The sequence below is a fragment of the Coenobita brevimanus genome, chromosome 47 (genome assembly GCF_032717465.1).
Source record: "Coenobita brevimanus isolate Jiangsu-jjx chromosome 47, ASM3271746v2, whole genome shotgun sequence".
Lineage (NCBI taxonomy): Eukaryota > Metazoa > Arthropoda > Malacostraca > Decapoda > Coenobitidae > Coenobita > Coenobita brevimanus.
In genome coordinates this window covers 9,451,432-9,478,995 of record NC_137000.1, presented here as the reverse complement: position 1 = coordinate 9,478,995, position 27,564 = coordinate 9,451,432, and the positions used below count along the sequence as shown (strand labels likewise).

Genomic DNA, 27,564 nt, shown 5'->3' with positions numbered 1-27,564 from the left:
ATCGAGGATGAGATGGGGGGATGGAGTAGAGAGGTATATGAGAGAGGGGAGTATAGCGAGTGTAATTTGGGGGGAGGGCAGTGAAATGGCAGGGGACAGGGCGACATGGAGGCGACTTGTTTGTGCCCACTCCTTACGGGATTAAGGCGTCTGGCTATAGATAGATAGATAATGATAGTCCAGATATTGAATACTACTTAACATCATCATGCAATCTGGCTTTAGCTTTGGGTCATTTGAAGTTCTAATCTTTTTCCTGGTAATAACGTAAATGTGGTTTCAGTTTTAATGTGAACGGTGATAAAAAAAAAAAAATGACTAGAGAGGCGAAATGTTATATACCGAGTGTTCAAAGTCACTGAGCAGCAGAGGACACTATCACACCTCACACTTTTTTCTTATTCAATTAAACTATGAATATTTGTGAAAATCATGATGAAGAAGAAAACGTATAAGTTCTCTCTGCCTCGCTGCTGAATGCACAAGACAACGTAGCATGCAGGCCAATCTCATCTAATGATCACAAAGGCTCCATAAATAACCCTGGGGCATCGAGGCCTTGCATACACTTTCCCCCCCTCTCGCCTGTGTGACCGAGTTCCAGGTGACGCTCCCTATTCCCAAAAGGAGGATGGTGGAGTGCAGGAGAAGGGCATCCGGAGTCTGCAACCCACCGGGTTCACACTTTGAGCCCGGGGTCACCACCACCACCATAATACGTTTCATAACAAATTATTCTTGGCGATTTTTTTTTATATTACACTAAAGCATTCTCTCACGCTGTTTATACACCATTAATATCGTCGATGTGGTAACACGTGGAGGCGTATGGTATGTACGAGGACTACCGGATCTTGGGAACTGGCTGTGAAGCCTATGCCTACAGTCAGAAACTTAAAAAAAAAAAAAAAAATCCTCCTCAACTCTCCCGCTATCATCCATCTCACTCAATTGCCACGTTGTTCACTGGCAAAATAAAACAATGGTACGGCAATGTATATCCTTCCATAGCACTTATTCGTGACTAGCAACATATTCTAGTGTTAATTTCTTGCTATAGGTTACCTCTGCATTCAAGATGGATATCTGCCAATTTCACATCTACCATAAGCGAAAAGAGACAAAGTGAGAGGGGAATTGGAGGAGAGAAAGCATCCCTTTTCTTTCCACCTCCTTGGTATTACTCCTTTGTCTAAGCCATGTCTTGTCGTAATACTTACTATTCTCATCAATTTTCAAACACTCTATCAAAAGGATTCATTATGGGCGCTGGGTCCTCCACATCCATCATCACCCTGACCACTTCTATCGCCACCGAGAACCTCACCCCGTCCTCCTCCCTCATGCTCTCCAGCCTGAGGGGGAAGGTGGGGACAAGGGGGCTGGTGGTGTTGGGGAGTTGGCCTCATCCTGTTCCTGGCGGCGTGCGGCAGTACGTTATCGGGCCTCTCCATGGCTAAAAGCAGCTGGGCTGCCCTCGAGGCGGCCAAAGCTGGGACAGGGCCCACGCTTGGTCTGGTGGCGCAGGTCCCCTTGCTGGGCCAGTACCTCCTGGACCGCTACAGCCCCATCATGAGGTGTGGCGACCCCCCGGGGTGGTATGACGTGATGCCATTCAGGGAGGTCGTCGGTCACCATCGTTTCTACCGGTGTGTGACCCCCGCCCCCTCCCTGGCAAGCAGAGTCCCGCCGTCGTGTTGATTAGCATGGGGGTCCTGTGACCGTACTTCCTGATCCTCGGGTGCCTGGGAATTTTCTGGAGGCCGTGCACCATGTGTAGTGCCAGGGCTGCTGTTGGAGTGTCCCCTATACGTGTGCCACAAAGGAGGCATACTACTGTATGTGAAATGATGGTCCTCTTCACCCCCAGGTCACCTCAGCTGTTTCGGGCTGAACATCTCGATCCCCACACCCCTCAGTCACCTCGTCTTCCAGGCTGAGCGTCTCTTTCATCTCATCCCCACGTCACTTCAGCCTTCGTGTTGCCCGTCTGCTATTCGATCTCCCCCCCTTTGGGATAGAACGTTTACCTCGTTCGTCGTCTAACACATCCACCAGCACTCTCTCTTGGTTGTCGTCAAAGACACTTAGGTAATACGACAGACGTGCCTGAGTTATAAAGCAGACAGGTGGAAGACAGGAAGGAAGGAAGGTATATGGCAAAGAGGTATGTCTTGAAGGAGAAGGAAGTCGGCATGTCTCCATAAAAGTCGGCATCCATGACGTAAAAATTTTGGTTAACTTCACCTAAAAAGTTAGGCTCTGTCACCTAAAAAAAAAAACTGGAATCCTTGAAATAAGTCGAAAATTTTCACCTCGAGTCGAAATTATTCACCTGATACGACATCCGACACCTAAGAAGTCGACACCTGTAACCTAAAAGTCGACATCTGTAACCTAAACGTCGACATCTGTAACCTAAACGTCGACATCTGTAACCTATACGTCGACATCTGTAACCTTAAATATCGACATCTAACCTATACGTCGACATCTGTAACCTTAAATATCGACATCTAACCTATACGTCGACATCTGTAACCTTAAATATCGACATCTGTAACCTCAAAAATCGACACCTGTAACCTAAACGTCGAAGTCTGTAACCTAAACGTTGAAGTCTGTAACCTAAAAAGTCGACATCTGTAACCTAAAAAGTCGACATCTGTAACCTAAAAAGTCGACATCTGTAACCTAAAAAGTCGACATCTGTAACCTAAAAAGTCGACATCTGTAACCTAAAAAATCGACATCTGTAACCTAAAAAATCGACATCAGTAACCTAAACGTCGAAGTCTCTGACCTAAAAAGTCGACATCTGTAACCTAAAAAGTCGACATCTCTGGCCTAAAAAGAACAAACTAAGTCGACATCTTTAACCTTAAAAACGTCGATAGGTGTTAAAAAAAAAAAAAGTCGATATTGTACTTGAAACCTAAACAAAAACTGAAAAGTCGACATCTGCAACCTAAAAAAAAAAAAAAAAAAAAAAAAGAAAAGGGCAAAGTCGACATCTGCAACCTAAAAAAGATAAAAAGTCGACATCTGTAACCTAAAAAAAAAAAGAAAAAAAAAAGACAAATCGACATACAGTAACCTTGAAAAAAAAAAAAAAGAAGTCGACATAGGTAGGCTAACATAAAAAAAAAGGTCAATATATGTAACCTGCAAAGAAAAAGACCAAAAAAAGAAAAGTCGACATGTTACCTAAAAGTAAAATGAATAAGTCGACATCTGTAACCTTAAAGAAAAAAAAGTCGACATCTGTAACCTTAAAGAAAAAAAAGTCGACATCTGTAACCTTAAAGAAAAAAAAGTCGACATCTGTAACCTAAAAAAAAAGAAAAAGTCGACATCTGTAACCTTAAAAAAAAAGTCAACATCTGTAACCTTAAAAGAAAAAAAAGTCGACATCTGTAACCTTAAAAAAAAAAAGTCGACATCTGTAACCTAAACAGTCAACGTCTGTAACCTAAAAGTCGACATGTGTAACCTAAAAAAAATGAAAAATCGACATACGAGTATATAATCTACAAAGTCGACATCTGTAACCCCGAAAAAATGAAAAGTGCATCTGTAGCCGAAAAAGTGGCCATCCATAACCTAAAAAAAAAAGAAAAAAGGAAAGTCGAGATTTTTAACCTGAAGAAAAAGGACATCTGAAACCTAAAGAGTCGGAATCCACTGAATAAAAAGTCGGAATCCTTCACTTTTAAAGTTGAAATCCTTCACCCTATGAGTCGGAATCCTTCACATTAAGAGTCGGAATCCTTCACCTTAAAAGTCAGAATCCACCTTAAAAGTCAGAATCCTTCACCTTAAGTCAGAATCCTTCACCTTAAAAGTCAGAATCCTTCACCTTAAAAGTCAGAATCCTTCACCTTAAAAGTCAGAATCCTTCACCTTAAGAGTCGGAATCCTTCACCTTAAGAGTCGAAATCCGTCACCGTAAGAGTCGAAATCCGTCACCGTAAGAGTCGAAATCCGTCACCGTAAGAGTCGAAATCCGTCACCGTAAGAGTCGAAATCCGTCACCGTAAGAGTCTGCGTACGTCTCCTAAGAAACAGGAATGCGTCTTAGTAAAAAAAATAAATAAATAAAATAATCGGCGGTGAAAAAAATAAACCACGTCACTGAAAAAGGAGAATATCAGCGTCAAAATAAGAAAAGATGTCAGTGTCGGCGTCAGAAAAATTACGTCACTAAGTAAATAAAAAGCAAAATAAGACGAAGAAGATTAACCCTAGACATTATATAAAACATCAGTCGCTGGGAAAAGTAAACAGTGGAATACGCAACTCTCGCCCATTTTTTGAAGACATCAAAATATGTTGTAAGAGAGTTGAAGAGGGCTCGATATTTCACTTTCCATTTTTCCTAGCGAGTTATTCATATTACGAGTTATTCATCCCTTGCGAGTTATTCATCCCTTGCGAGTTATTCAAACTTATCACACGTATTTCTCATTTATTATTTAATGTATGTAGTTCGTTCATATTAACTTGACCCAGGTTGTCATCCGCTTGTAGCTTATTTCCCGTTACTCAGTGGCAGAAAAAGGCACCGTTATGGTTCTACACCCTTTCCATGGCACTTATTCGTGACTAGTAATCCAACCTGATAAAGATCCCTAACCCCTTCCAGCTCGGTTGATGGCCAGTACCTGCCAGACTTTACGATTGATTGACTAGCACTCATTCCCACATAAGGCCCATCAAATTTCATGAGTAGTTTCGTTCCGTCAGATGAAAAGAAACTGACACTAGCCAAATCGACCCTCCAACCCTACTACATTTGAGCTGAAAGAGGTTAGGGATTGTAGCCAGGTTAAAACAAACGCTCAACTGATGAACTTCCAGACCTTTGTGTGTGTGTGTGTGTGTGTGTGTTTGAGTGTGTGTGCGTGCGTGTGTGTGAGCGTGTGTGTGTGCTTTATTTTATGAGAAGGGAAGATGTTTGGTCAAGGTGCAGTGCGTGAGACACAAAAGAGTGACACTTCCATTATGTTGTTGGTGGTGGGTCGTGTTATCATTATATTTTTCCCTCATTATTTTGATACCCCCGGCATATTCTTACCTAGCCGGCTCCCTCCCACCCTCTCCACCTTTGAGAGTTCTTAATTTAGACATTCTGACTCTCCTTCCCTCCTCTACCCTCTTCCTCTCTCCTCTTCTCTTCCCTCTCCCTCTCTCCTCCCCTCCTCCTCCCTTTCCCTCATCCCCTCTCCTCCCTCTCTTTCCTCCCCTCCTCCCTCTCTTTCCTCCCCTCCTCCTCCCTTTCCCTCACCCTCTCTCCTCTCTCTCCCCTTTCTCCGCATCAGTTTGTACAATTTCACTTCTCTTGTCTCACCTCCCCCCTTTCACACACACACTTCCATTCCCCCCATCCCCTTCCCTTTGTATATTTATGTATGTATGAAGTCATGTATGTTTATATATAAATACACGAATCATTCACATATCAATCAGTTTTAGCCTACATCCACACTGAGAGAAAGAGAGAGTGAGAAAGAGAGAGAGAGAGAGAGAGAGAGAGAGAGAGAGAGAGAGAGAGAGACAGCCGGCGAGATTGCCAATGCATCTTTAGTTATTTCTCTCTCTCTCTCTCCCCCCCTCTCTCTCTCAAATAGATACCTATGCCTATACAACTTTCTCAATACATAAATTCTGTAAACTGAATACACTTCAACTCTCTCTCTCTCTCTCTCTCTCTCTCTCTCTCTCACACACACACACACACACACACACACACACACACACACACAATTTCCCCTACACTAGCAACCCCCCAAAGGTTATATCTCTCTATCTGACCCAATAATCCTGACATATAAACATGATCCGGGTATTTCTGAGCATATTAAATTTATACAGTATATCAGATTAAAGAGTATATACGTATTGAGTGTATTCAGGAGTATACCTAACTACCGGATATATCAACTTCTATCTATCTCTTTATCTATTATACTAAATTCTTACTTTTCTGAGTGACAAATATGTTACTGCAGATAATAACAAACTCTCCTTATATCATCTTTCCTCTATAATATATCAATGTACCGTACTGCTATGGATTTTCAAAGTTTATCTCAAAGAAGGGGAAAGTTCAAAGTACCTGTATTATATTTTCAGAGCTGTTAAGTGCCAAATATACTTAATTCTCTGGGGTATAACCGATTTTAACCTTCCTATATTTTTTAAAAGTTGAAATGTATTAGTAAACTTTAGTGTATGGATTTCAGTGTTTTTAAATTCTAAGCAATATACTTCCAAACTTATTCTATTTCAAAGCAATTTTAAGCTGTTAGAATGCCAATATTTTAAGAACAGACTGCCTAAAATCAAATTATATACGTCATTCATTCATAATTATGAGAGAGAGAGAGAGAGAGAGAGAGAGAGAGAGAGAGAGAGAGAGAGAGAGAGAGAGAGAGAGAGAGAGAGAGAGAGAGAGAGAATTACATGAATGAGCTTATGAGAATATACGTATACATAAACAATTATAATAAACGTACTTGCCATACAATGTCGTAGGGACATCATCATCATCATCATCACCACTATCATCATATCCTCCTCATCATCATCACTACCATCAGCATTATCTCCACCACTATCATCATCACTATACCATCATCATTATCACTATCATTATCATCATATTCATCACCGCCACCACTACCATCATCATCATCATCACCAATGTCATGCATCGCTAGTACGGTGCTAAGAGGAAGGTAAGATATAATAAGAAATAAAGCTGAAAAATGTAGGATCGCTCCCAGTTCGACATAATATTTCACCTCCTCTGCTTCTCACTTTCCTTTCCTGGCTAAGATTCCTAAGCTGGGAGGGCCTTGGTGTGATTCCCTGCCCATGGATGTGTCTCTTTGATGTGATGCGTCAGGGAGGAGTGTGATTGTGGTGTCCTAGTGTCATATAAACTCTCGTGTGGTTGATAGGTGTTAATTTTGAGCTTTCCACGTCATCATCTTTAACTCATCACTCTCTCACTCAGTACTTCCTCTGCACCTTCGCCACTCACTTACATGTGTCCTTCTTCTCATTTAGCTCTCTTTGTTGCTTGATCCCCCCCCCCCCTCCCTCTCCCTCTCTTTCTCTCTCAAGTAGAACCTCAGGTGGTATAAACATCTGTGTAATCGGTCAACAGATGATTAACAGATAGCAGGTGAGGCGAGAGAGAGAGAGAGAGAGAGAGAGAGAGAAAGAGAGAGAATAATGGAGTGTTAAGGTGTGATAAGCTACATAAATCGCTAAGGAAGAGAAGCTACAAAGCATCCTATGACGTTTACAGTCCATAAGCGTGAATATTTGTCTGAGATGGGGTCAGGATTCCGTGGGCTTAAATGATGAGTCAGTGAGAGTGTGGCCCATTTTTTAACTAGATTGACTTTCTTTTTTTTTGTATGACTGCTACGGTTCTATAACAATCAAGAGCGTCAATAAATACAGTATGGTGTTATAGAATAGGAAGCGCTACATTATACTTATTATTATGCCTTACCTTCCTATTCACACCGTAATGATGATGATGATGATGATGATGATGATTATGATGATGATAATAATAAATAATAATAATAATAATAATACCGGTAATGATAACAATAACAACTAATAATAATAATCATAATAATAATAATAATAATAATAATAATAATAATACCGGTAATAATAATAATTAATAATCTATCTATCTATCTATCTATTGCCAGACGCCTCAATCCCGTTTGGGGTGGCCACAAACAAGTCGCCTCCAAGTCGCCCTGTCCCCTGCCATTTCACTCTCCTGCTCCCAACTCACACCCCCCTCTCTCATATACCTCTCCACCCCATCTCTCCATCTCATCCTCGGCCTCCCCCTCCCTCTTTCCCCCTCCACCTCACTCACATACACTCTCTTCGTCAGTCTTTCACCCTCCATCCTCTCCACATGGCCATAATAATAATAATAATAATTTGTAATAATAAAAAATAACCAAATACCACCACCACCATCAACAACAACAACAATATAAATAAATCAACAAAACACTCATTCCCTTACCTTTTTCTCCAGGTACCACGAGGCGGGGAAGATAAGCGGGATGTAGGTCACCATATAGATCATAGAGAGCCAATCCACCAAGGTCGTAGGCACATCGTAATATCGCACAATGATATTCGTGATGATGGAGTACTGGATCCACTGAAAGGCGTTCGACATGGAGTACAGGACGAAGAGGCAGAGGATTAGCCATCGGACTGGGTAGACGCGGATGCCGAGGGAAGCGTTTGTCACACCGCTGCCCCCCACTCCTCCACCCCCGCCCCCCGTGCTCACTGACCCTGTCATGGTGTCTGCTGGGGGAGACGAAGAAGGAATTTTAGTGTTACTGTTATTATTATTAGTAGTAGTAATAGTAGAGGCAGTAGTAGTAGTAATAGTAATAGTTTTTTGTTGTTGTCGTTGTAGTCTAGTATTACATTATTAATACACCGGCGTTCGCGAAAGAAAAGCGTCGGTTATGTTCTGAATGGTGTGTGTGTGTGTGTGTGTGTGTGTGTGTGTGTGTGTGTGTGTGTGTGTGTGTGTGTGTGTGTGTGTGTGTTTTAGTCAGCTTGGGATAAAACTTTTCAAACTGCGCGGGTTTGATGTAGACTTAATAAACCCTTTCAATGAGACAGTCGGCTACATAATGACCCTGGTAGTTGCGCGCCAAGTCTCTTTTCTCTTAAATCAATCAATGAGAGAGGCTTTTTCCTGAGTTAAATAAAATCGTCTAGCAGCAGCATGGGCACACACACACACACACACACACACACACACACACACACACACAAATGCAGAGAGAGAGAGAGAGAGAGAGAGAGAGCAATCACCTGCATGATCCTGAGGAGCTTGATCGAATCCCTCAAATCCCACGGGAGATGGCTCTTTAGTGGTTGGCACATCCATGTCGCAAGTGGTAGGATAGAGATCAATTCAAGCCAGTCAGAATAGTGGTCTCAGTTTGTCTCCCACCGTGTCCCTCTTCACCCCAAAATATAACTGGGTGTTTGACGTACAGAAGTGCATAAATAAATAAATAAATAAATAAATAAATAAAACACAAGATATGGTTTACACGTCTGTATTCCTTATAATAAGTTTTCTGCGTATTTTTGGAAACACCATTGAACTTTACGAAAAAACACGTATTGCTGCTGTACACTTTTCTGCGTATTTTCGAAACACCTTTGGGTTTTAAAAAGAACACTTATTGTTATTACTATACAGGAAACAGCACCACCGATCGCGCCGTGAACCTAACAGTGTGGGATACGAGCCTGACACTAATCCGACGCACACCTTTCGATCACCTAATTAACCCTGAAGTAACACTGCTATCACGCGCATCAACCACCTCACTGGCATCGTCACCGTCCTATCAGCTTATCTGTCACATCGCTTGCTGGAGCCGCGCTGGCCTGGTCGGTATCGTGTTCGGGTCGCGAGCCACGTATGTGATCCACCTACGGTTCCAGATACAGGCGGTCTTTCCTATTTATTTTTCATCTGAGGGAACTAGGTCACTTACAACTCCAGTACTAAGTCGTGGGTAGGAATGAGTCTCCTTGGTTACTGGTCAGAGCCACCTGCTGCTCCGACTGCACATGGTTGTCAAAACGAGCTGAAAGGGGTTACGGCCTTAGGGATCTCTCTCAGATAAAAACAAACTAAAGTAGTATGTCCCTTTATATGCTTGCCTATTTTTGTCTTTTTATACCTGCCACTGGGTTCACGTTCAAATGATCCTGGGGTTGCAACTACTACTACTACCACCACCACCACCACCACCACTCACCTCTCTACTCCACAGACAGGCTCAGAAGAAACCGTACAAGGTGAAGTGGCAATAGGGAATCTTTGTCACGTGAAGATTTCCTTACAACTTTTCCTTAGCAACTCATTCTGCACATTAGCCTACACCTTATCATCCTCTTGTACGTTACTAATGCATTCCCTAACACCTCTTCCTAAGCAACTTATATTGCACAACTTAATATCCTCTTGTACTACTGATACAACTATGTGGATATTAAAACGATATAAATAACAACCAAGTGAATGATAGTGTAAAATGGAAAATAAATCGCCAAAGAAAACGTGCTACGAAGCTTCCTATGCCACCTAGAAGAGTGTGGTAGGTGAGGGCAATCATCATCCACTCACTCGATGTTGGTGACTACGGTGAGTGGCAAGTTAATTCTCTGTAAATCATGAAATCATGAATACTACGTTGGGCGGTAACCATTACACCTAATGACGCCTGGTGGTCTAGTGGGTGAAGGTGCTCTACCATGGGGCCCATATGGGTTTACATCTGAGGTATGGTTGGGGATATTGCTCACATAAAATCACTTACGGGCAACTTGCCTTATATATGTGGACTCAGTAACCTAGCCCAGGAACCCTAAGCTCCTGGTGTGGCAAAAAGGATTGGATGATGGATGGATAATACACACTCGTATACACCTGGAAACACTGGGAGGGAGAGACATTAGTAACAGCTTGGATTCTTTATTTTCTCCAACGTTTCAGCTACACAGAACCTGAAGATGGCTTCTGTTTAGCCTCAAACGTCAGAGGTAATAAAGATTTCCAGCTCTAACCTGTGTGTGTCTCCCAACATTTTCGGTAAGATGAAAGAAACGTTTGACATAGTAAAGAATTCAAGCTCTAACCTGTGTCTCTTTCCACCCAACATTTCCGCTTGTAATGAATCACCTACTGTACATATGCACCTATCAACTGCACGACGGCCATGGTTTACGAGGAGGTGGGGAGGTTCTGCCACATCCACCTCCTGCCTATAGTCAGCTCATTTTCACCTGACAAAACTGGGCTACTCTCACAAGCTGAATACTACGCCGTGGCTGCATGAAACTCGATGAGCACTAGCTGAGGCAAGCATGAGTCTCCTTGGATACTACACTCGGTCTGTTTTCACCTAAGGGAACTGTGCCACTCTCCCAACTTAAATCTAACGTTATGGTTGCACGAAATTAAACAAGTCTTAGTTGTGAGGTAGGAATGAGCCTCCTCGTTGTAGTTGGCTTGTTTTTATCTGACAGAATTGGGCTCCTCTCATACCTTGCATACTAGGCTGTGGATGCGTAAAATTCACTCTGTCTTCATGATGTAGCAGTGAGTGTCCTTAGTTGTTAGTCAAACCAACTTTTCAATCTGACTACACCTGGCCGACAAACTACACACACACACACACACACACACACACACACACACACACACACACACACACACACACTTTCTTTCTCTCTCTCTCCACCAGGTGATGCTGCTAATTACAGCTTACTCTAATTGCCGGCAGTTTGGTTCAGTAACTCACAACAAACACAGCTGCCCAACTCCGGATATCATGCAACAGGTACGGTAATAACTTCGGTACATAAAAAAAAAAACTAGAGTTGTGCTGCCCATGAGAGAGTTAAAGTAGGTCAAACGATCAAGGTCATGTGTGTTATCTTTATATACAGTGTGTCCCGTAAGTCTGAAAGCAGGGGGAAAATTATTATTATAGTTCTCATCATGACCATTATTATTATTGTTATTATCGGTGCTATTATTATTACCATTATATAATTTAGTAGTAGTAGTAGTAGTAGTAATAAGGTAGTATTACAGTAGTACTATCATCATCATCATCATTCCTGTGATTTCTGACTTATGACACACCCTGTATAATTATGGCTCTCGATAAACACCTACAATCTACCTTTATATAACATTATTTTTTCTGACCTTGCCCTGGAGAGAGAGAGAGAGAGAGAGAGAGAGAGAGAGAGAGATTCTGATACCCCATATTTTCATTCTGGGATGGATAACAGTCTATATGTACTATACCGCTATGTACTTTCTCAAAAACAACGTTTTTAATGTATTAATAATAATAATAATAATAATAATAATAATAAAATAATAATAATGATAAATAATAATAATAATAATAAATAATAATAATAATAATAATAATAATAATAATAATAATAAATTTACTTTTCCCTTACATTCAATGGTACCGGCTAGTAAATTAAGACCGTTTATTTTCATCTCCTCATGGGTATTTGGTGAGGTAGATGGAACTATAGCACTTTCACTTCAACTTGGCCTAAAACTGCCATCTCGCCATTTTGAACACTGCGTTGTAACAGGAGATTAGCGACAGAATATGATGCACGCCCTGGAGATTTTTTTTTTCTTTTTAATGCAAGGAAGAAGGAACCCAAGGCCAAAATCTCACAAGACTTCAATAAAAATAATAATAATAATAATAACGATAACAGACGGTCAATTTCAAGAACTGCAGTGGAAAAGACGTTGAGGTTCAGTGTCGTTTTCTTCTGCCACTGAGCTACGTGAAATAAGCTGCCAAAGGACAAAACTGGGCCAAGTTAAGGTAAAAGGACTACAGCACAACTGACGCATTTTCCTGTGCCAATATACCGCGGTTTTCTGGGGGGTAACTGGTACAGGAATAATGTTTGCTGTTCAATACTGCGATTTACTTTGGCTTATATACGACAACTGAGAGCAAACTTTATTGATTCATACATTCGTTGCATTTACTTTCTTGGTGATGAAATAACTGATGCATATACTTTATTATTATTATTATTATTATTTTCGTTGCGTTTACTTTTTGGTATGAAATGACTGATGCATACATTTTATTATAATTAATATTATTATTATTATTGATATTATTATTATTATCATCATCAGACGTATCGGTACAGGTACTATACTACTCCGGTTAGTAGATTTCCGTTCTGTATACCATTTTTTGCAATACGCGCTGTCTGACATTCCCAAGATGATCATTCCACTTGTTTTAAATTCTAACCTAACATAACCTACCCTATCCTAACCCACCCTAAGAGGTTAACCAAACTACAAAATAACTTTACCCGATATTACGAACACAAACGGAACCTACCCTGATACTAAGAAAACAATCCTAACCTAATCTAGACTTTCCTGGATAAGAAAACGTGCAAAAATGGTGCACATAACGGAAATCAGGTACCCGGAAATAAAGATGTGCAGAAGTCCCTTTCCCAACATTGGCGCCGATTTCAAATTGTTGTCTAAATGGAGAGTGAGAGACCAACGAGAAGTACGTGAGTTGGAGAGGGGAAGACGGAGGGGGAGACCGAAGATGAGATGGAGGGATGGCGTGGAGGTAGCCTTTACTCGTAATAGAGTTGGGGGGGTGAGTTGGAGGGAGGGTAGCGTAATGGCAGGGGACAGGGCGACATGGAGGCGATTTGTTTGTGCCACCCCATTGATGATTAAAGAGTCTGGCTATAGACAGACAGACAGACAGAGGGACAGACAGTTACCGCCTCCGCACCGTCTAGTGGAGCAGACAGCCACGATGGAGTCCAATGTATGAATGTTGTATAGCACGGGTTCTCACTCTTGCCACGCACCCCCTCAGCTAGCACATCATCGACCCGTGCCCACATTACGGAGACACTGAATATGGATTAGAACTGCACTAACACTACCGCTGATATAGAATACATTAGTTTTAGTAAAAATGATTGTCAACCATGTATCTTGTGCCAACACTGTCAGCGTTGATGCAGTATTTTAGTCATGACACTCAGTGCTGTGTTTGAGTGTGAATGATATCCACGGTTTATGAAGATTAGTTTTTCAAAGAAGGCGAGTTGTTTGTGGCCACCCCTTACGGGATTAAGGCGTTTGGCTATAGACAGTTTCTCACTGCTGAATAATCGTCTCGTGAATTAAATTAGTAAAAATGTGTATATTCTACATCGATTTTCCATCTGCCCCAATTGTTCCTGCTGAAAACCCTCTTGCATAACGTTGGGGGTTGACGAGCCCCAATTTGAGATCTTCTGTTGTGTACAAACTACTTTTCTTTAATATCAGCTGTATTCAGCCCCACTTTTCTGATAATACCGTGTGAAATTATGCATAGTCTATACACTACATATATAAAATGAATATCAGATGTAAGGTGCTAGTTTTTTTTTTTTTTTTTTTTTTTTTTTTTTTTTTTTTTTTTTTAAACAGATGCACTGATTCCCCTTTCCCTCCCTTGGTGCCAGACAAAAACTCCATATCTCGTGAGCACCGTCTGTTGGCTGGAGAGGGAACAAACTCAAACCACAATATCCCACTAATTACTTTTCCGATGTAAGCCACCTGTATACAAACCCTTACCAACAATATATATAGTGCACTTTTTCCGACAATAAGATATAATGGCCACAAACTACCGGCATCTTTTGGGAGAATGTTAGACTCGTGCTGCTTTTCTTTTTCTGATAATCCAGACGACGCATTGATTTCCATTGCTATCCACTGGCGCCAAGCAGTTCTTACCTGCTGAGCGTCGGCTGGTGGAGTGAGGGGATAGCCACCTCAACCCACGATATACCGATAATTACTAAAAAATGCACGAAAGCTGCATACGAATATTTTCTTTATCAAGTGTATGTAAGGCACACTTTTCAAACAATATAAAAAGTGATGCACACAAACTATATTTCAGAAATCAACTTAGGCCTAGGTACGATAGCTACTAACTTCTGATAAAAGAGAAAAGAATGTGCATTGATTTCCCTCTCTAAATTGGCGCCAAGTTCAGCTAGTCCTACCTTGTGAGCGCCCGCAAGCGGAGCAAATGGGGAACTAAAGCAAACCACGCTGTAAACCGGTATTTGCCTCTACTGATACAGGCTGTGAGGGAGGGAGGTGGCAACTATCATCATTCACCCACCTGATGCAGTGTTGTTTACTTCTTCCTCACCTCCATCATTCTGTCTCTGCAGCTGCCCTCCTATCTTCCTACTTCTCCATTTTGTTCGTCTGTTTTTATTACCATTTCTTCTTTTTTAACTACCATTTTTTCCACTTTAGGTGGCCCGACACTAAGTGACCCAGGAAACCCAGGAAACCATTTACAAAACTGGGTGGTAACCATATAACCAGATAACGGGGTGATGTGGAGCCTGCTAACTAGGTGACGTAAATGCAACGTCCATCCAGGAACAATACCTCCACACTAGAAACCCTTTAGGTCTCTACTCCACACTTTCTCGCGCCCGGCGAAAGCGAGGAGCTGTCAACCCCCCAAAAAACATCGTTCCACTGCACGGGACGGCCCTGCAGGGTCGGTTACTTGCCTGCTGTTGATGGGTCTGCTCTGTTATGAAGACCGGGATTAATCAACAAGTGATACATGAATGTAACTTAAGAACAATAATAATTCAAAATGTATGCTGTCACGAAAATATTCTCCATTACAATATGAAAACAGATGTACAGTACTACCGGCAGCTTTTTTCTGATAATGGAGAAAATGCATACATTTGCCATTCTCGCCATTCCCGCCAAAATCAAACTATGCTCACCTTCCCAATGCCGTCTGGTGTAGCGGAGAGGAACTAACTCAAACCACGCCGCGTCCCCGACTACTCCCCTCACCCCACTACTCTAGGTTTTAAAGGAACCACGGGGCGGCAGGGAGGCAGGGGCGGGTGGGGTGCCACAATGTGAGAGAGAGAGAGAGAGAGAGAGAGAGAGAGAGAGAGAGAGAGAGAGGTGGGATGGGGTGGAAGGTGTTGCGATTAGGAAGAAGTATGAAGTCAACAATGGAGAGAGAGAGAGAGAGAGAGAGTGGGAGGGAGGTGGGATGGGGTGGAAGGTGTTGGGATTAAGAGGAAGTATGAAGTTAACAATGGAGAGAGAGAGAGAGAGAGAGAGAGAGAGAGAGAGAGAGAGAGAGAGAGAATGGTGGGGTGGGGTGGGGAGGTAGGACAAAAATTGCACCTCGGAAGCTAAGAATAAGAATGGAAGAAAATAAGAGGGAGCTTGTAATGAAAGTAAGAAAATCGATGGGTAAAACGCCAGAGGAACACGAAACTTAGAGAGAGAGAGAGAGAGAGAGAGAGAGAGAGAGAGAGAGAGAGAGAGCAGTGTTGTTGTGAGAGCGAGGGCAAGACCTTTTCATATGCATCGCTTTGTTGACAAGATTTGGCTCTCACTCACTTGACTCAACTCATTCCTTCCGCCACTCCATTATTTTTTTTAAACATTATTCTTACAAGTTCATTCTTCCTTGGCTATCCTTCTGTTTTATTATTATCTATTTATTTATTTAGTTACCAATTTATTTATGCTAATCTTCTTCACCCTTCAAGGTTCTCTTCGTTCAAGTATTCCACAATATTTTTAAGCATACTTTTCATATCTGTATGTTCATTTTTCAGTGGTTATTTTCTATTTTTCTTCTTTATTCTGTTCTCACTTACCCGACTTGCAATTCAAATCATTCAACAGTTCTAATATTTTCAAAAACCATTACATACTTCTTTAATGTCCTAGAAAAATTCCATCTCCTGTGCTCAATTTATTTTATATTGTTTATATATTTATTCTTGGTTTTATTATTCGGCGATAAAATTTTTGAAACCAGGTAACTAATGTTTTCCTGTTGTACATTTCGTAACAACTCTTCCTAAGCGATTAATACTACACTTTACGCCTTAATACCTTCTTCTAGGAGTGTCCATGATGCAAACTAAATCGACAATAAAACTATACAAATTACAAAAGAACGTTAAGGTGTGATAGCCAAAATAAATCGCCTAGAATGAGTTGCACCGAAGCCTCCTACACTACTTAAAACATTGCCATTACACCACATGCTGGTGTTCATCCGCTGTATTATCATTCAAGGCTAAAGGCTGCACACTTTCCTCCCCCCTCCTCCAACATTTTCCTCCCCCTTCACTAAAACTTTCCTCCCTTTCCTCCCCCTTTCACAACATTTTCTTCCCTTTCCTCTCACCCCCCCAACACTTTCCTCCCTTTCACCCCCCTTCCCCAACACTTTCTTCCCTTACCTCTCACCCCCCAGCACTTTCCTCGACCCCCTCCAAACACTTTCCTTCCTTTCCTCCCCCTTCCCCAACACTTTCCTTCCGTTCCTCCCCCTTCCCCAACACTTTCCTCTCCTCTCCCCCAACACTTTCCTCCCTTTCCCCTCATCTCAACACTCTCCTCCCCTCTCTCCTACGCTTCCCTACAACCTGCACAACACGACGTTTTTACTCTCCTCTCCTCAAACACTTTCTGTACACACACACACACACACACACACACACACACACACACACACACACAAACACCCTACCCTCACCCTGCTCTGCATAATTTTTCATTTCCTCCCCACCCTCCTCTCTTTCTCCAATTCCCGAAAAAAAAGAGGGGCAGAAGTTTGTTTCATATTTTACCCTTTCAGCTTCTCAGTTGCCTCAGCTGACTAATAATCCTAAGCTCCGAGAGGTTTCGTTTGGTACTCCACCCGTAAATGATTCTCTTTGATTTGGTGAGTCATGGAGGAAAGTGACGGACATGCCCTAAGTGTGAGGAAGACGCAGTGGAGTATTACCGTAGGAGGAGTGTACACGTGTTGTACGATGGGTAGTGAGTAGTGTAAATGATTCAGATGATGTGTGTGTGTGTGTGTGTGTGTGTGTGTGTGTGTGTGTGTGTGTGTGTGTGTGTGTGTGTGTGTGTGTGTGTGTGTGTGTGTGTGTTCCTGGTTACACCTATCTGCCTCTATCAGTCCTCAGTACATTCCTCTCTTCCAATTCTCCCTAGTACATCCCTCCCACTCCCCCTTTTCCCCAGTACATCCCTCCCTCTCCCCTTTCTTCCCATGATAGGCTACTCCCTTTTCCACCTTCTCCCCGGTACATTCCCCTTTCCTCTTTCTCCCTACTACATCCTTCCCTCTCCCCCCTCTCCCCAGCACGTCCCTCTCTCTCCTCCCCAGAACATCCCCCTCTCCTTCTTCTCCATTTCCCCTTCATGTTTCTCCCGCTCAACACCCCATTCTCATCACAGCCTGCCATCCCTCGCCACCCTCCCCATCTCAAATACAAAAAAGGGTCCGCCTCCATATGTATATCACAACCATGGAAGGTCAACATGGCGAGTCAGCACCTCTTAACCCCTTTCACTATTATACTGCCTTCTGTGGCGACAATTCTTTTACACCAACTGATAAACTAACAAGTTGACTAGCCAACCAACCAACTAACTAATACTGACGATTATTTTACGTATCCCACTGCCAAAACAAGTCAATGCTATGGCTCTACATCCTGTCCATAGCACATGTTCATGACTAACACCATATTCTAGTATTAACCTACTGATAAAACCCAGCATTCAAGACGGAGAGACTGCAATTTTAGGCGAAGTTAAAGTTAAACGAGTATAGTATCTTTTTGCTAACTCATGAATTTATTCCAGAGACTCCTCATACTGAAACTTGCAATGAACGCTTTATTAAACTCCTCCAGGCGAAATCCTGATCAGGGGTGGGGTACTAGAACATATACACGATCCATTTTCTGCCCTGGTCTCGTTTTTGTAGGACGAACAAGGAAAGGAGAGTGCATAATATCCCCATGTCTCTAGTTCATCCCGTAGAAACAAATTTAAGTGATGACTGGGATTCGATCGTAAATATTTTCGAAGTATGCCACCCCTGAATAACACCGTCTGGGGGCGGCAAGAACATAATAAAGGATGTCATCATGGTGACTGGGCTAACTCCTGAACGTCTGTGACACTACAGGAATACTACTGTACTACTGTATTCTGGTTAAGCTATTGGTCTGTATTCTCATTGGCATAGGAGGCTTAAGCAGGTGAAGGATGTACCCTTCAGATGCCACGGCTTCACTTACGTATATCATTCTGACAACCACCAGACGATTTTATTCAGAAAAGATAAAAATCCTCTCCATTAATCTAATTATCCACCCCTTTTGTCAGAAGCTATAAAAAAAGAAGTCTGTCTGCAGCAAAAATAAATAAATATATAAAAAGAATAAAAAACAAACGTCATCGTACGGAAGGCTTTAACCGCGACACTACGATGACGTGTTACTATTAAAATCTCGCCATTTCCAGACGATTTTACTCAGATATTTTTCGAACTAGGAGAGCTGGTTACAGTGGAGCCTTCATTGACCCTTCACTTCTAAGGTTCCTGGACTCTCCTTAAGCTGTAAAAAAAAAAAAAAAAAAAAAATGGTGACAAGAAAAGCAAAGTCTATCTATCTATCTATCTATAGTCCGACGCCCTAATCCCGCAAAGGGTGGCCGCAGACAAAACGCCTCCAAGTCGCTCTGTTACCCACCATTTGACTCCCCTCCCCCCAACTCACCCCCCCCTCCCTCATATACCTCTCAACTCCATCCCTCCACCTCATCCTCGGTCTACCTCTCCCTCTCCCTCCCTCCACCTCACCTACATACACCCTCTTAGTCAGTCTTTCATTCTCCATTCTCTTCACATGTCCAAACCACCTCAGTGTATTTCTCCTAATCTTTTCAACCACATCCACATCTACCCCACAGCGTTCCTTCACTTCTTCATTCGTCAACCTGTCCCTCCACGTCACTCCACATGCTCCTCTCAAGTAACTCATTTCCACTGCTCTCACTCTTGACTTGTTCCCCTCTTGCAAGGTCCACGCCTCGCTTCCATACGTCAGGGTAGGGATCACAATACCATCATGCAGTGACTTCTTAACTTCCATACTCACCTCCCTATTTCTCATCACTGCTTTCAGTGTACCAACAACCTTTCTTCCCTGCTGTACCCTTTCACGTACTTCATCCCCCAAAGTTCCATCCTTATTCATCACACTACCCAAGTACTTGAATGCACTCACATTCTCCATATCCTCACCATCCAACCTCACTGCACACTCTGTGACTTCATTCCTCTCAAACACCATAACTTTACTTTTGTTTACATTAAGTTTCAGCTTCCTCCTCCTACACACTGTCCCAAATTCATTCACCAAACCTTGCAACTCCCATTCATCTTCACTCAACAGTACTGTATCATCAGCAAACAGCAACATCGGAAGCTTCCAAATCTCACCCTCATTCATTAGAGCCACCCCCACATCTACTGCCCTACCCTGCACCTCCTTTACAACCCCATCCATGTATATATTAAACAGAATACTCCCCCAGTATCCCTGCTTGTCGTACGAGGCGACTAAAAGGGTTGGTGGTGGGTTAGTGCCCCACCCCGTAAAAACTAAAAAAAAAAAAAAAAAAACGTAAAAAGAACTAAAAAAAAAAAAAAAAGCAAAGGACTAGGCCTAATAAGCCATAGCAGGGCAATTTTTGGGGGGAGGGTTCAGGGTTTTTTTTTTTTTTTTATTATTATTAAGGACTGCCTGACCGCGATTCTGGGTGTTCGACTGATGTAAACACCACCTTTCTGAAAACCTATTATCTATAACCTACAGTAAGGTACGTGTTTTATCCGCGCCGTTGCGGATAACTTTTTCACAAACGCATGACAGAAAGGAATTCTAATGACGCTGAGCATGCTAAAATTAATAATAATAATAATAGTAATACTAATAAAAATAATAATAATAATGTAATAATAATAATAATAATAATAATAATAATAATATTAATAATAATAATAATAATAATAATAATACTGTAATAATAATGTAATAATACGGTAATAATACGGTAATAATAATAATAATAATAATCTGAGCTACGACAGGGAAGCTACCGTAACCACCTTTGTGAATCCCAATACTGGATACATGAACAGCTGTGGAATGACTGATATCTATTGGTGAAAAGGCAGATATATACCGCACAAGAAAAGCAGGTAGTGGGCCTTGCTACACACCTTCAAGAAACAATTATATACTGTTTGTAGTTAAAAATTTGTAAATGGAGTTAACAAAAAAATTGTTACAAATCTGTTCATGCAGTAAAAGAAAAAAAAGTCTTATGTTCTCTGGGAAAACGAAGACAACAACACTGGCGGCCTTCATCACCCCTGCACAGTCGACAGGCAGAAATATAAACCTTGATGTTCCTCTATCTCGGCTGATCAGCATAAAAACGAGGTGGAAGATGATACCCAAGACGAGACAGAGTACAAGTGCAGTATCTTATCAGCACCGCCAATACTAAACCTTGCTGTGTGACCGTCTTGTTCTGCTCTGTGGCCGATAACAGGGTGATAAGGGCAGCACGCGTGGATGGCTTGTCGCTAAAGATGAGGCGTTACAAAATCTTCAAATAAAGAGAGGATACTGATGTGTGATGTGCAGAATAAATCACTTACGAAATGTTAAAAAATCTTTAAATCCACTTTAGTAGGCTATACAGCCCAATGCAGGTGTGATGCACAAAACAAATCGCTTTCGAGAATGTATTTCGAATTCCCTAAACCTACGTCAGAATACAGCTCCATGCCAGACTACATCCATTACATATAAAAGATACTGAAGTGCAGTGTGTATTAATACCATACAAAAGAGACTGCAGTACGATATATGCAAAATAAATCGCTATGGAGGAGGTATTGCGAAATCTCCAAATCCACTTAATGAATACAGCTCTAAGCCTAATGGAAACTAAGGCCCTTTCCCGCCTGCTCTCAATCTCTCCCAACCCCTCATACATCCTCTTATTATCTCTCATTATCTGCCCCTAGTATTCCACGGATCTACAAACTATACCCATCTGCTTTTCCTATCCTTATCTGCCACTGAAGTTCGGTGATTGGACTCTCTCTCTCTCTCTCTCTCTCGAGGAATGGGTTTTTATAAGGGCAGTGGGGTTCAGAGGGTATGGTGGGCGATAAGAGGTCCGTATATACTTAGAGGTTATGGCTCAGTGGCGGATCTCGGGGATGTGGCCACCTGTGCACGCGCCCACCAGGTAATGATTGTAATAGTAATAGAAAAAAAATAATAACACGGTTCCGGTGCTCCTAGAAGTAAAGTCGCTGTAGTATTCAATATTTCATGGAAAATAACACAAGCACAACATATAATGAAATCTGAACTGCTTGACGGCCCTTCTTAAAAGAGACTAATTGCCTGTCATGGCCTTGGTTCCCACGGCAGAGAAAAAGGGAGACAAGTAGGCTATAAGGAATAGACACAGGCGGATCCAGGGGAGTTTCCCTAGTTGCCCTGGCAACACCTCCGTTATTGGGGGAAAAAAAAAAAAAAAGTCATACGCTTGGGAATGTGTGTGTGTGTGTGTGTGTGTGTGTGTGTGTGTGTGTGTGTGAGAAATATATATATACATATATACTCTATGTATAATTATGTAGCATCTATACATGTACCGTACATACATACATACAGTGCATACAGTACATACATATGTGGCTATATATATATATATATATATATATATATATATATATATATATATATATATATATATATATATATATACACACTGATATAGACCTATCATTAAAATTAACATCAATAAGAAATCGATCCCTCATATTCAAAATTACAATATTTGACCTACAACATTATAAATTGAATAAAAGCATCCTAAACGTATTTCCAAGTAAATCAACTTGCTAGTCTCTTGAATCAAATAGCTGAGAATAGTGCATTTTTTATATATCAATTCACTAAGATGTATTAAAAATTCACTGTTTGGACTCACTACTTTTTACCTGTATCATTTGTCAATATGTACAGTACAGCCTTTATCATGACAATGCATCATCCTTATAGTTTTCCTGAATCTAACTCCTTTGCGGATGGATTATGACAAGTACCTGGAGGCATACATCAAATCACACTAAAATACACATCGGGACCGACGATGTGGAGGTAATGGATAAATAGAAACGTATTTTTTGGTGTGATCCTAAAGCAGATTGTAAAATTTTGTTTAATATTTACCTGTCTGGTATGAATATATTGGGGGGTGGTCCATGAGGGGGTAGTGTGGCTCCGATGGGGGTGTAGTGGGGGAAACAAGGGTGGTGGAGGTGTCAGACGAGGTGAGTCTCAGTTTCATGTCCTCCTTGTCACCACCAGTACCGCCATTCACCACACTGCCGGACATCTTGCCTGTTTGATCCGCTTAAACAACGCCAGTCCGAAATTTCGCTTGTGATTAAAAGGTCTCTGGACAAGGTTTTGTTCAGCACACTATGTATAAGCGTAATTTCACAAAGTTATTGGTGTTCGGGTACTTTTTATAATGGAACACTGAACATAATCTACACCTGTATCGTGTGGATTTTTGGTATATGTTCATTTGTTACTGGAGTCTCATTTAATTTTTGCTGGACCCTGAAAATTAAACTGATGTAAATACAATTCATTTCAACGGCACATTTTTTTTTTTTTTTTAGTGGACAAAATTATTGCTGGCCAAAATATATCAGACAAAACCACCATCTCTGAAAAATCTTTTGAAATGGCAGCGTGTCTTCTTGATGGTAAGCGTTTATCGAAGACTGCTGGCGGCGCTGATAAGGTCCACGTGGTTCAGCGATACAAAACACTAGTAGGCTATCACTTTAACACCAAAGTTCAACAATATGGGCAGGGAGGGTGAGAGATAAAGCACTGGCCCAACAGTCTAGGACGAAACACTATGGCACCATGTGTGTTTGTCTTACATCATCTATTCTCTTCATCCCTGCAGCCTCACATCCACCTCCTTGACTGCTTCTACGGTTAGGGTAGGCTGTCCGGTGCAAGAGGGGGTTAATACAATACAGCACCATGTGGCAACTAAACAATTATCTTCACACTCTCACAAGCGTAGGGAAGAACGGGGGGCGACGCACCTTCCCCTTCAAGTGTCGTTTGGCAACTGAACCGTGTTGGGCGTCAAGCTGCCAATTTATCGTACGAACAGAACGTCATTCCTTTAAAACAGATTCCGAATAAGAGTATCTCGACTAATAATTTATTTTTATACTTTCCAGATAATCATGTACTATCATACGCTCTAGCCAATAACGAATTTTTCTGCACAGCTTAGACGGGAAACGTGACAGGCACTGTTATGTTTTGCTCTCGACTTTGTTTTCGTGCGTGTGATGGATGAAATTACCCACTGCCCGGTTGCATCGGTGGCATAGCGTAAAGGCGTCCCTCTTCAGCGACAAAAAGGCATAAGTATCGCGAAAAGACATTCAGTTATGGTGACTACATTCTAGCTTTCGGTTTGTACGGCGTGTCAGGGCTGGACTCCCATGTGTTTACTTCATCAAGCATACTGCAGTTCCAGTTTATGTTGTACTGTCGATTGTTCCTCGATCACAGAAAAAGAAAAAAAAAAGTATTCAGTAAAAGAGGTCGTTCATGAAATTCCGAAATCAGACTGAGTCCAGATATTGGTTGTAGAGTCGCCCTAAGAAGTGACGGCAGAGTACCCAGAATAATTCGATCAGCGATAATGCATTAACTGTTCAAGTCCTTTTTAATGCACAGTGTATGATAAAATGGTATAATCTCTCATAGCTAATAATTTTTACACCAATAGGGAATAAAGTAGATAATTACAATTATTAAATGCGAGGGGGAGACAAGGAATAAGAGGCAGCAAAGGTCTAGCTGCTGCCTCGGAGAGGGTATCCTTACTAATATTAATTTCATGTTCACGGCGTCCTTATTATTGTTGTATCATCACCATAGCATTTGAAAAGCAAGCAGAGTATTGCTTTCACAAGAACTGTCCTAAGTTGACCTTCGAAACTGGACTATCTGCATTTGAATTCCGCTGTGCGCTACTCGCGGAGTAATACATTACACATTCAAATCGGGAAAACGTATGTTACAGGTTAGCTTCTAATATATCATTGCCTCGTGTTATTTGTTTCTCAAGATTCTTAGCGTATTTTTTTTTTTTTTTTTCGATATGACGTGATGTAGTACAATTTTTTATTTTTTTTTCGATATGACGTGATGTAGTACAATATTTTTTTTTTTTTTTTTTTACCTCATTCACTGCTTTCACGCAACGCATGGCAGCACACGTGTCCGAAGCGAACTGAAACTCTGCCATCACTTTTCGGGGCGACTGTACGCCTGGGTGTGACATCGTGTGAGAGAGTGAAGAGAGTTGTGTTGTGGGAAGGACAGAAGCACCTGATTGGGTATTTTTGTCGAGGCCATCTCTCACAAGATGCAGCGACAGACAGTGGACAAGAATGGCTTACGGCTTCAACGTTGCCGCATGGTGCATCACTTCTATGGTGTCCTTTTTGAGGTATGAATTAAGTCATCTTCATTCCGTCCGTGCAGTAGTAAACGTCCAGGACAGAGAACAGGCGTATGGCAGATGTGATGCATATCGATACATAAATAACCAGGCTCCCCCTTGTCATGTTTGGAAATGTGGCGGCCCGATTGGTAGCGCACCTCTCTCTCTCTCTCCAGTGCATGTGCTTTGGGTCGAAGTTCGAACCCATGGTGACGGACGTTTAATGTAGGGTCTAACAGCAGGCCGTTCCGTTATGTTTTTGTGTTCATATCCGTTGGTTCTACCAATAACTTGCACGCATTCTAACAAACGCCACTCTTACAGCACTTTGACTTTCACATGCATGACAATCAACCTTTACCCATTCCTACTTCGTTGGCATAAGTTAGTTACTCTAGTTATCACTCCCACTGAGAAGTTCGGTCCTGCAGTGGTCCTCATACATACGGTATACCGTTGCTGTTGTAGGCTAACCTTACACGCACAATGCAGCATGTAGCCTATACACCTAACTGATGGCATATCTACAAAACGATAGGCCTGAAAACCGCTGAAATTTAACTCCATTTTATCGACACATTGACCTAAGCCAACGTCTATCAGTCCCTGGTAGGCCTATGCTAGGTGTTTTAGGGCCGACTTCTCGTCTCTAAAGCACCTGGCAATTGATCCGGGGTCCTCTTTTCGAGACCAGAGCTAGAATTCACAACGAGAAGAGCAGAAAAGCAGGACACAAAAACTCTAGGCAATAACCTTACACGTATATTAACTAAATCACAACCTCTATACAATACAACGTGGACTGCACACAATACACTATTTATGATCACTTGGGCTGGGTGGACTATAGGGTCCCGACTGGTTAAAGAGTATCACGCAGGATACTGGACGGACACTGTATGGTACAAAATAGTAACTTAACACACCAGTCTGAGTGCCTTATTAGTTATTACACAGTGATACAGGCACTAACACAACACTGTCTTACATCTGGGCACACGAGTATGTTGGGTTGTCTGAACGGGTACAAATGCGGCACTGCAAGGGAGTTATATAGGCACTGTAATCACTGTTGCCTGAGCAGTCACTGTTGCACTTGGTAGGGTGAGGGGCTCCGGTTATACTGTGGGGACCGGGTGAACCCCAGGTGTAGGAGGGTTCCCGTCATGTGTCCTTTCCCCCAAGGGACACGGGACGGCCCTCAGTGGTGATGTCATCGGTTGGGGGCTGTGGTCAGGTGTGGAGAGGGGCCCTTTGCTCGTGGGGCCTGTCGAGGTGGTCTGGTCCTCCGGGCTGGAACCAAACAGGCTGAGCAACTCTTGCCTGCACCTACTCTGGGGAGAGGGTTGCCTGGAGCTGGAGGGGGCACGCCCCGGGGGAGCGAGGGTGCCCCAGGAAGTCCAGCGTCTGTGGTTTCCCTTCCGCTGGGCCACCATCAGGGTAGGGCTGCAGCATCACCTCAGGCAGGAGTCTGTCAGGTGGTCGCCTCCCAAGGGTGCCGGCAGAGCAGCACACACTCCCAGGGGCAGCATGGGGTCGTGCCACACTGTCTCCAGGCTGAGGGGATCCTCCTGGAGGCTGCATTGGGGAAGAAGAGCAGGGGGAGGGCAGCTAGAAGCCATCCCTATTCTGCGGGCGTGGCTGGGGTGCCCTGCAGGGGGAGTGACGTCAGTCGAGGTGCAGGCGGAGGCCATCACCAGTGTCGTACTCCCATGGGCAGCTACAGGAGGAGAGAGAACGTACCCTTCTCTCCCCAGATGCAGCTGGAGACTGTTGCTGGTTTCTGTAGGAGGGGAGGGGGGACGGAGCAGCACCTGAGCGGCTGGAGGCCGTCTCCCTTTTGTGAGCAGCTGAGGCCATCTCCTTTCGTGTGCGGCTGGAGGCCGTCACAGGTGCTGCTTGGGACTAGAGATATAGTCCCACCCCAAACCTGTCGAGGGCTAGTCCTGTTGAGAGGTAATGCCCCCGGACTGAAATCTTCTCGCTGGGTCTGTTGCAGGCAATACAGGTGGAGGACCGTAGGGAACATATGTCCCTCTAGCCGGGAAGACCCGTGTTCCTTACCAAGCCCTCTGTGGTTTCCTCCTGGGGTGGGGATCACGACGTCTTGGTGGTGGTTTGCCACGGCGGGTATTTCAGTCCCATACATCAAAAACTTCTAAGCTAGCACACTCCTCTCCCCCTTCATCACGCCTATGGGCGCCTAGGCAAATGTTGTGCGTATTATTATTTTCAAGGTTTTAGGTCTTTCTCCCCCCAGCTTTTCAGTCTGTGGATGCTGTGCCTCATTAATCCGGCAACTTGTAGTTCTTAGACATAACCTGAGTTTACCTTGATTAAAACAAAATGGTTGAAAGGCCAGTACATTATCAGTTCCATGCAGCAGTAATCTATCCCAGTACATTATC

At 42.6% G+C, this 27,564-nt stretch overlaps 1 protein-coding gene across 1 annotated transcript in view; it reads right to left on the bottom strand.

Annotated features, from left to right (window-relative positions):
* HisT (Histamine transporter) overlaps window positions 1-23,002 on the bottom strand; it is a 57,031-nt gene extending 34,029 nt beyond the window's left edge. The window contains exons 1-2 of the mRNA XM_080271775.1: window positions 22,866-23,002; window positions 8,072-8,321 (exon numbers count right to left, since the gene is read on the bottom strand). Of these exons, the coding sequence (XP_080127901.1) occupies window positions 8,072-8,321; window positions 22,866-23,002 (387 nt within the window). The remainder of the gene's footprint in view (window positions 1-8,071; window positions 8,322-22,865) is intronic.
* Window positions 23,003-27,564: the final 4,562 nt, after the last annotated feature.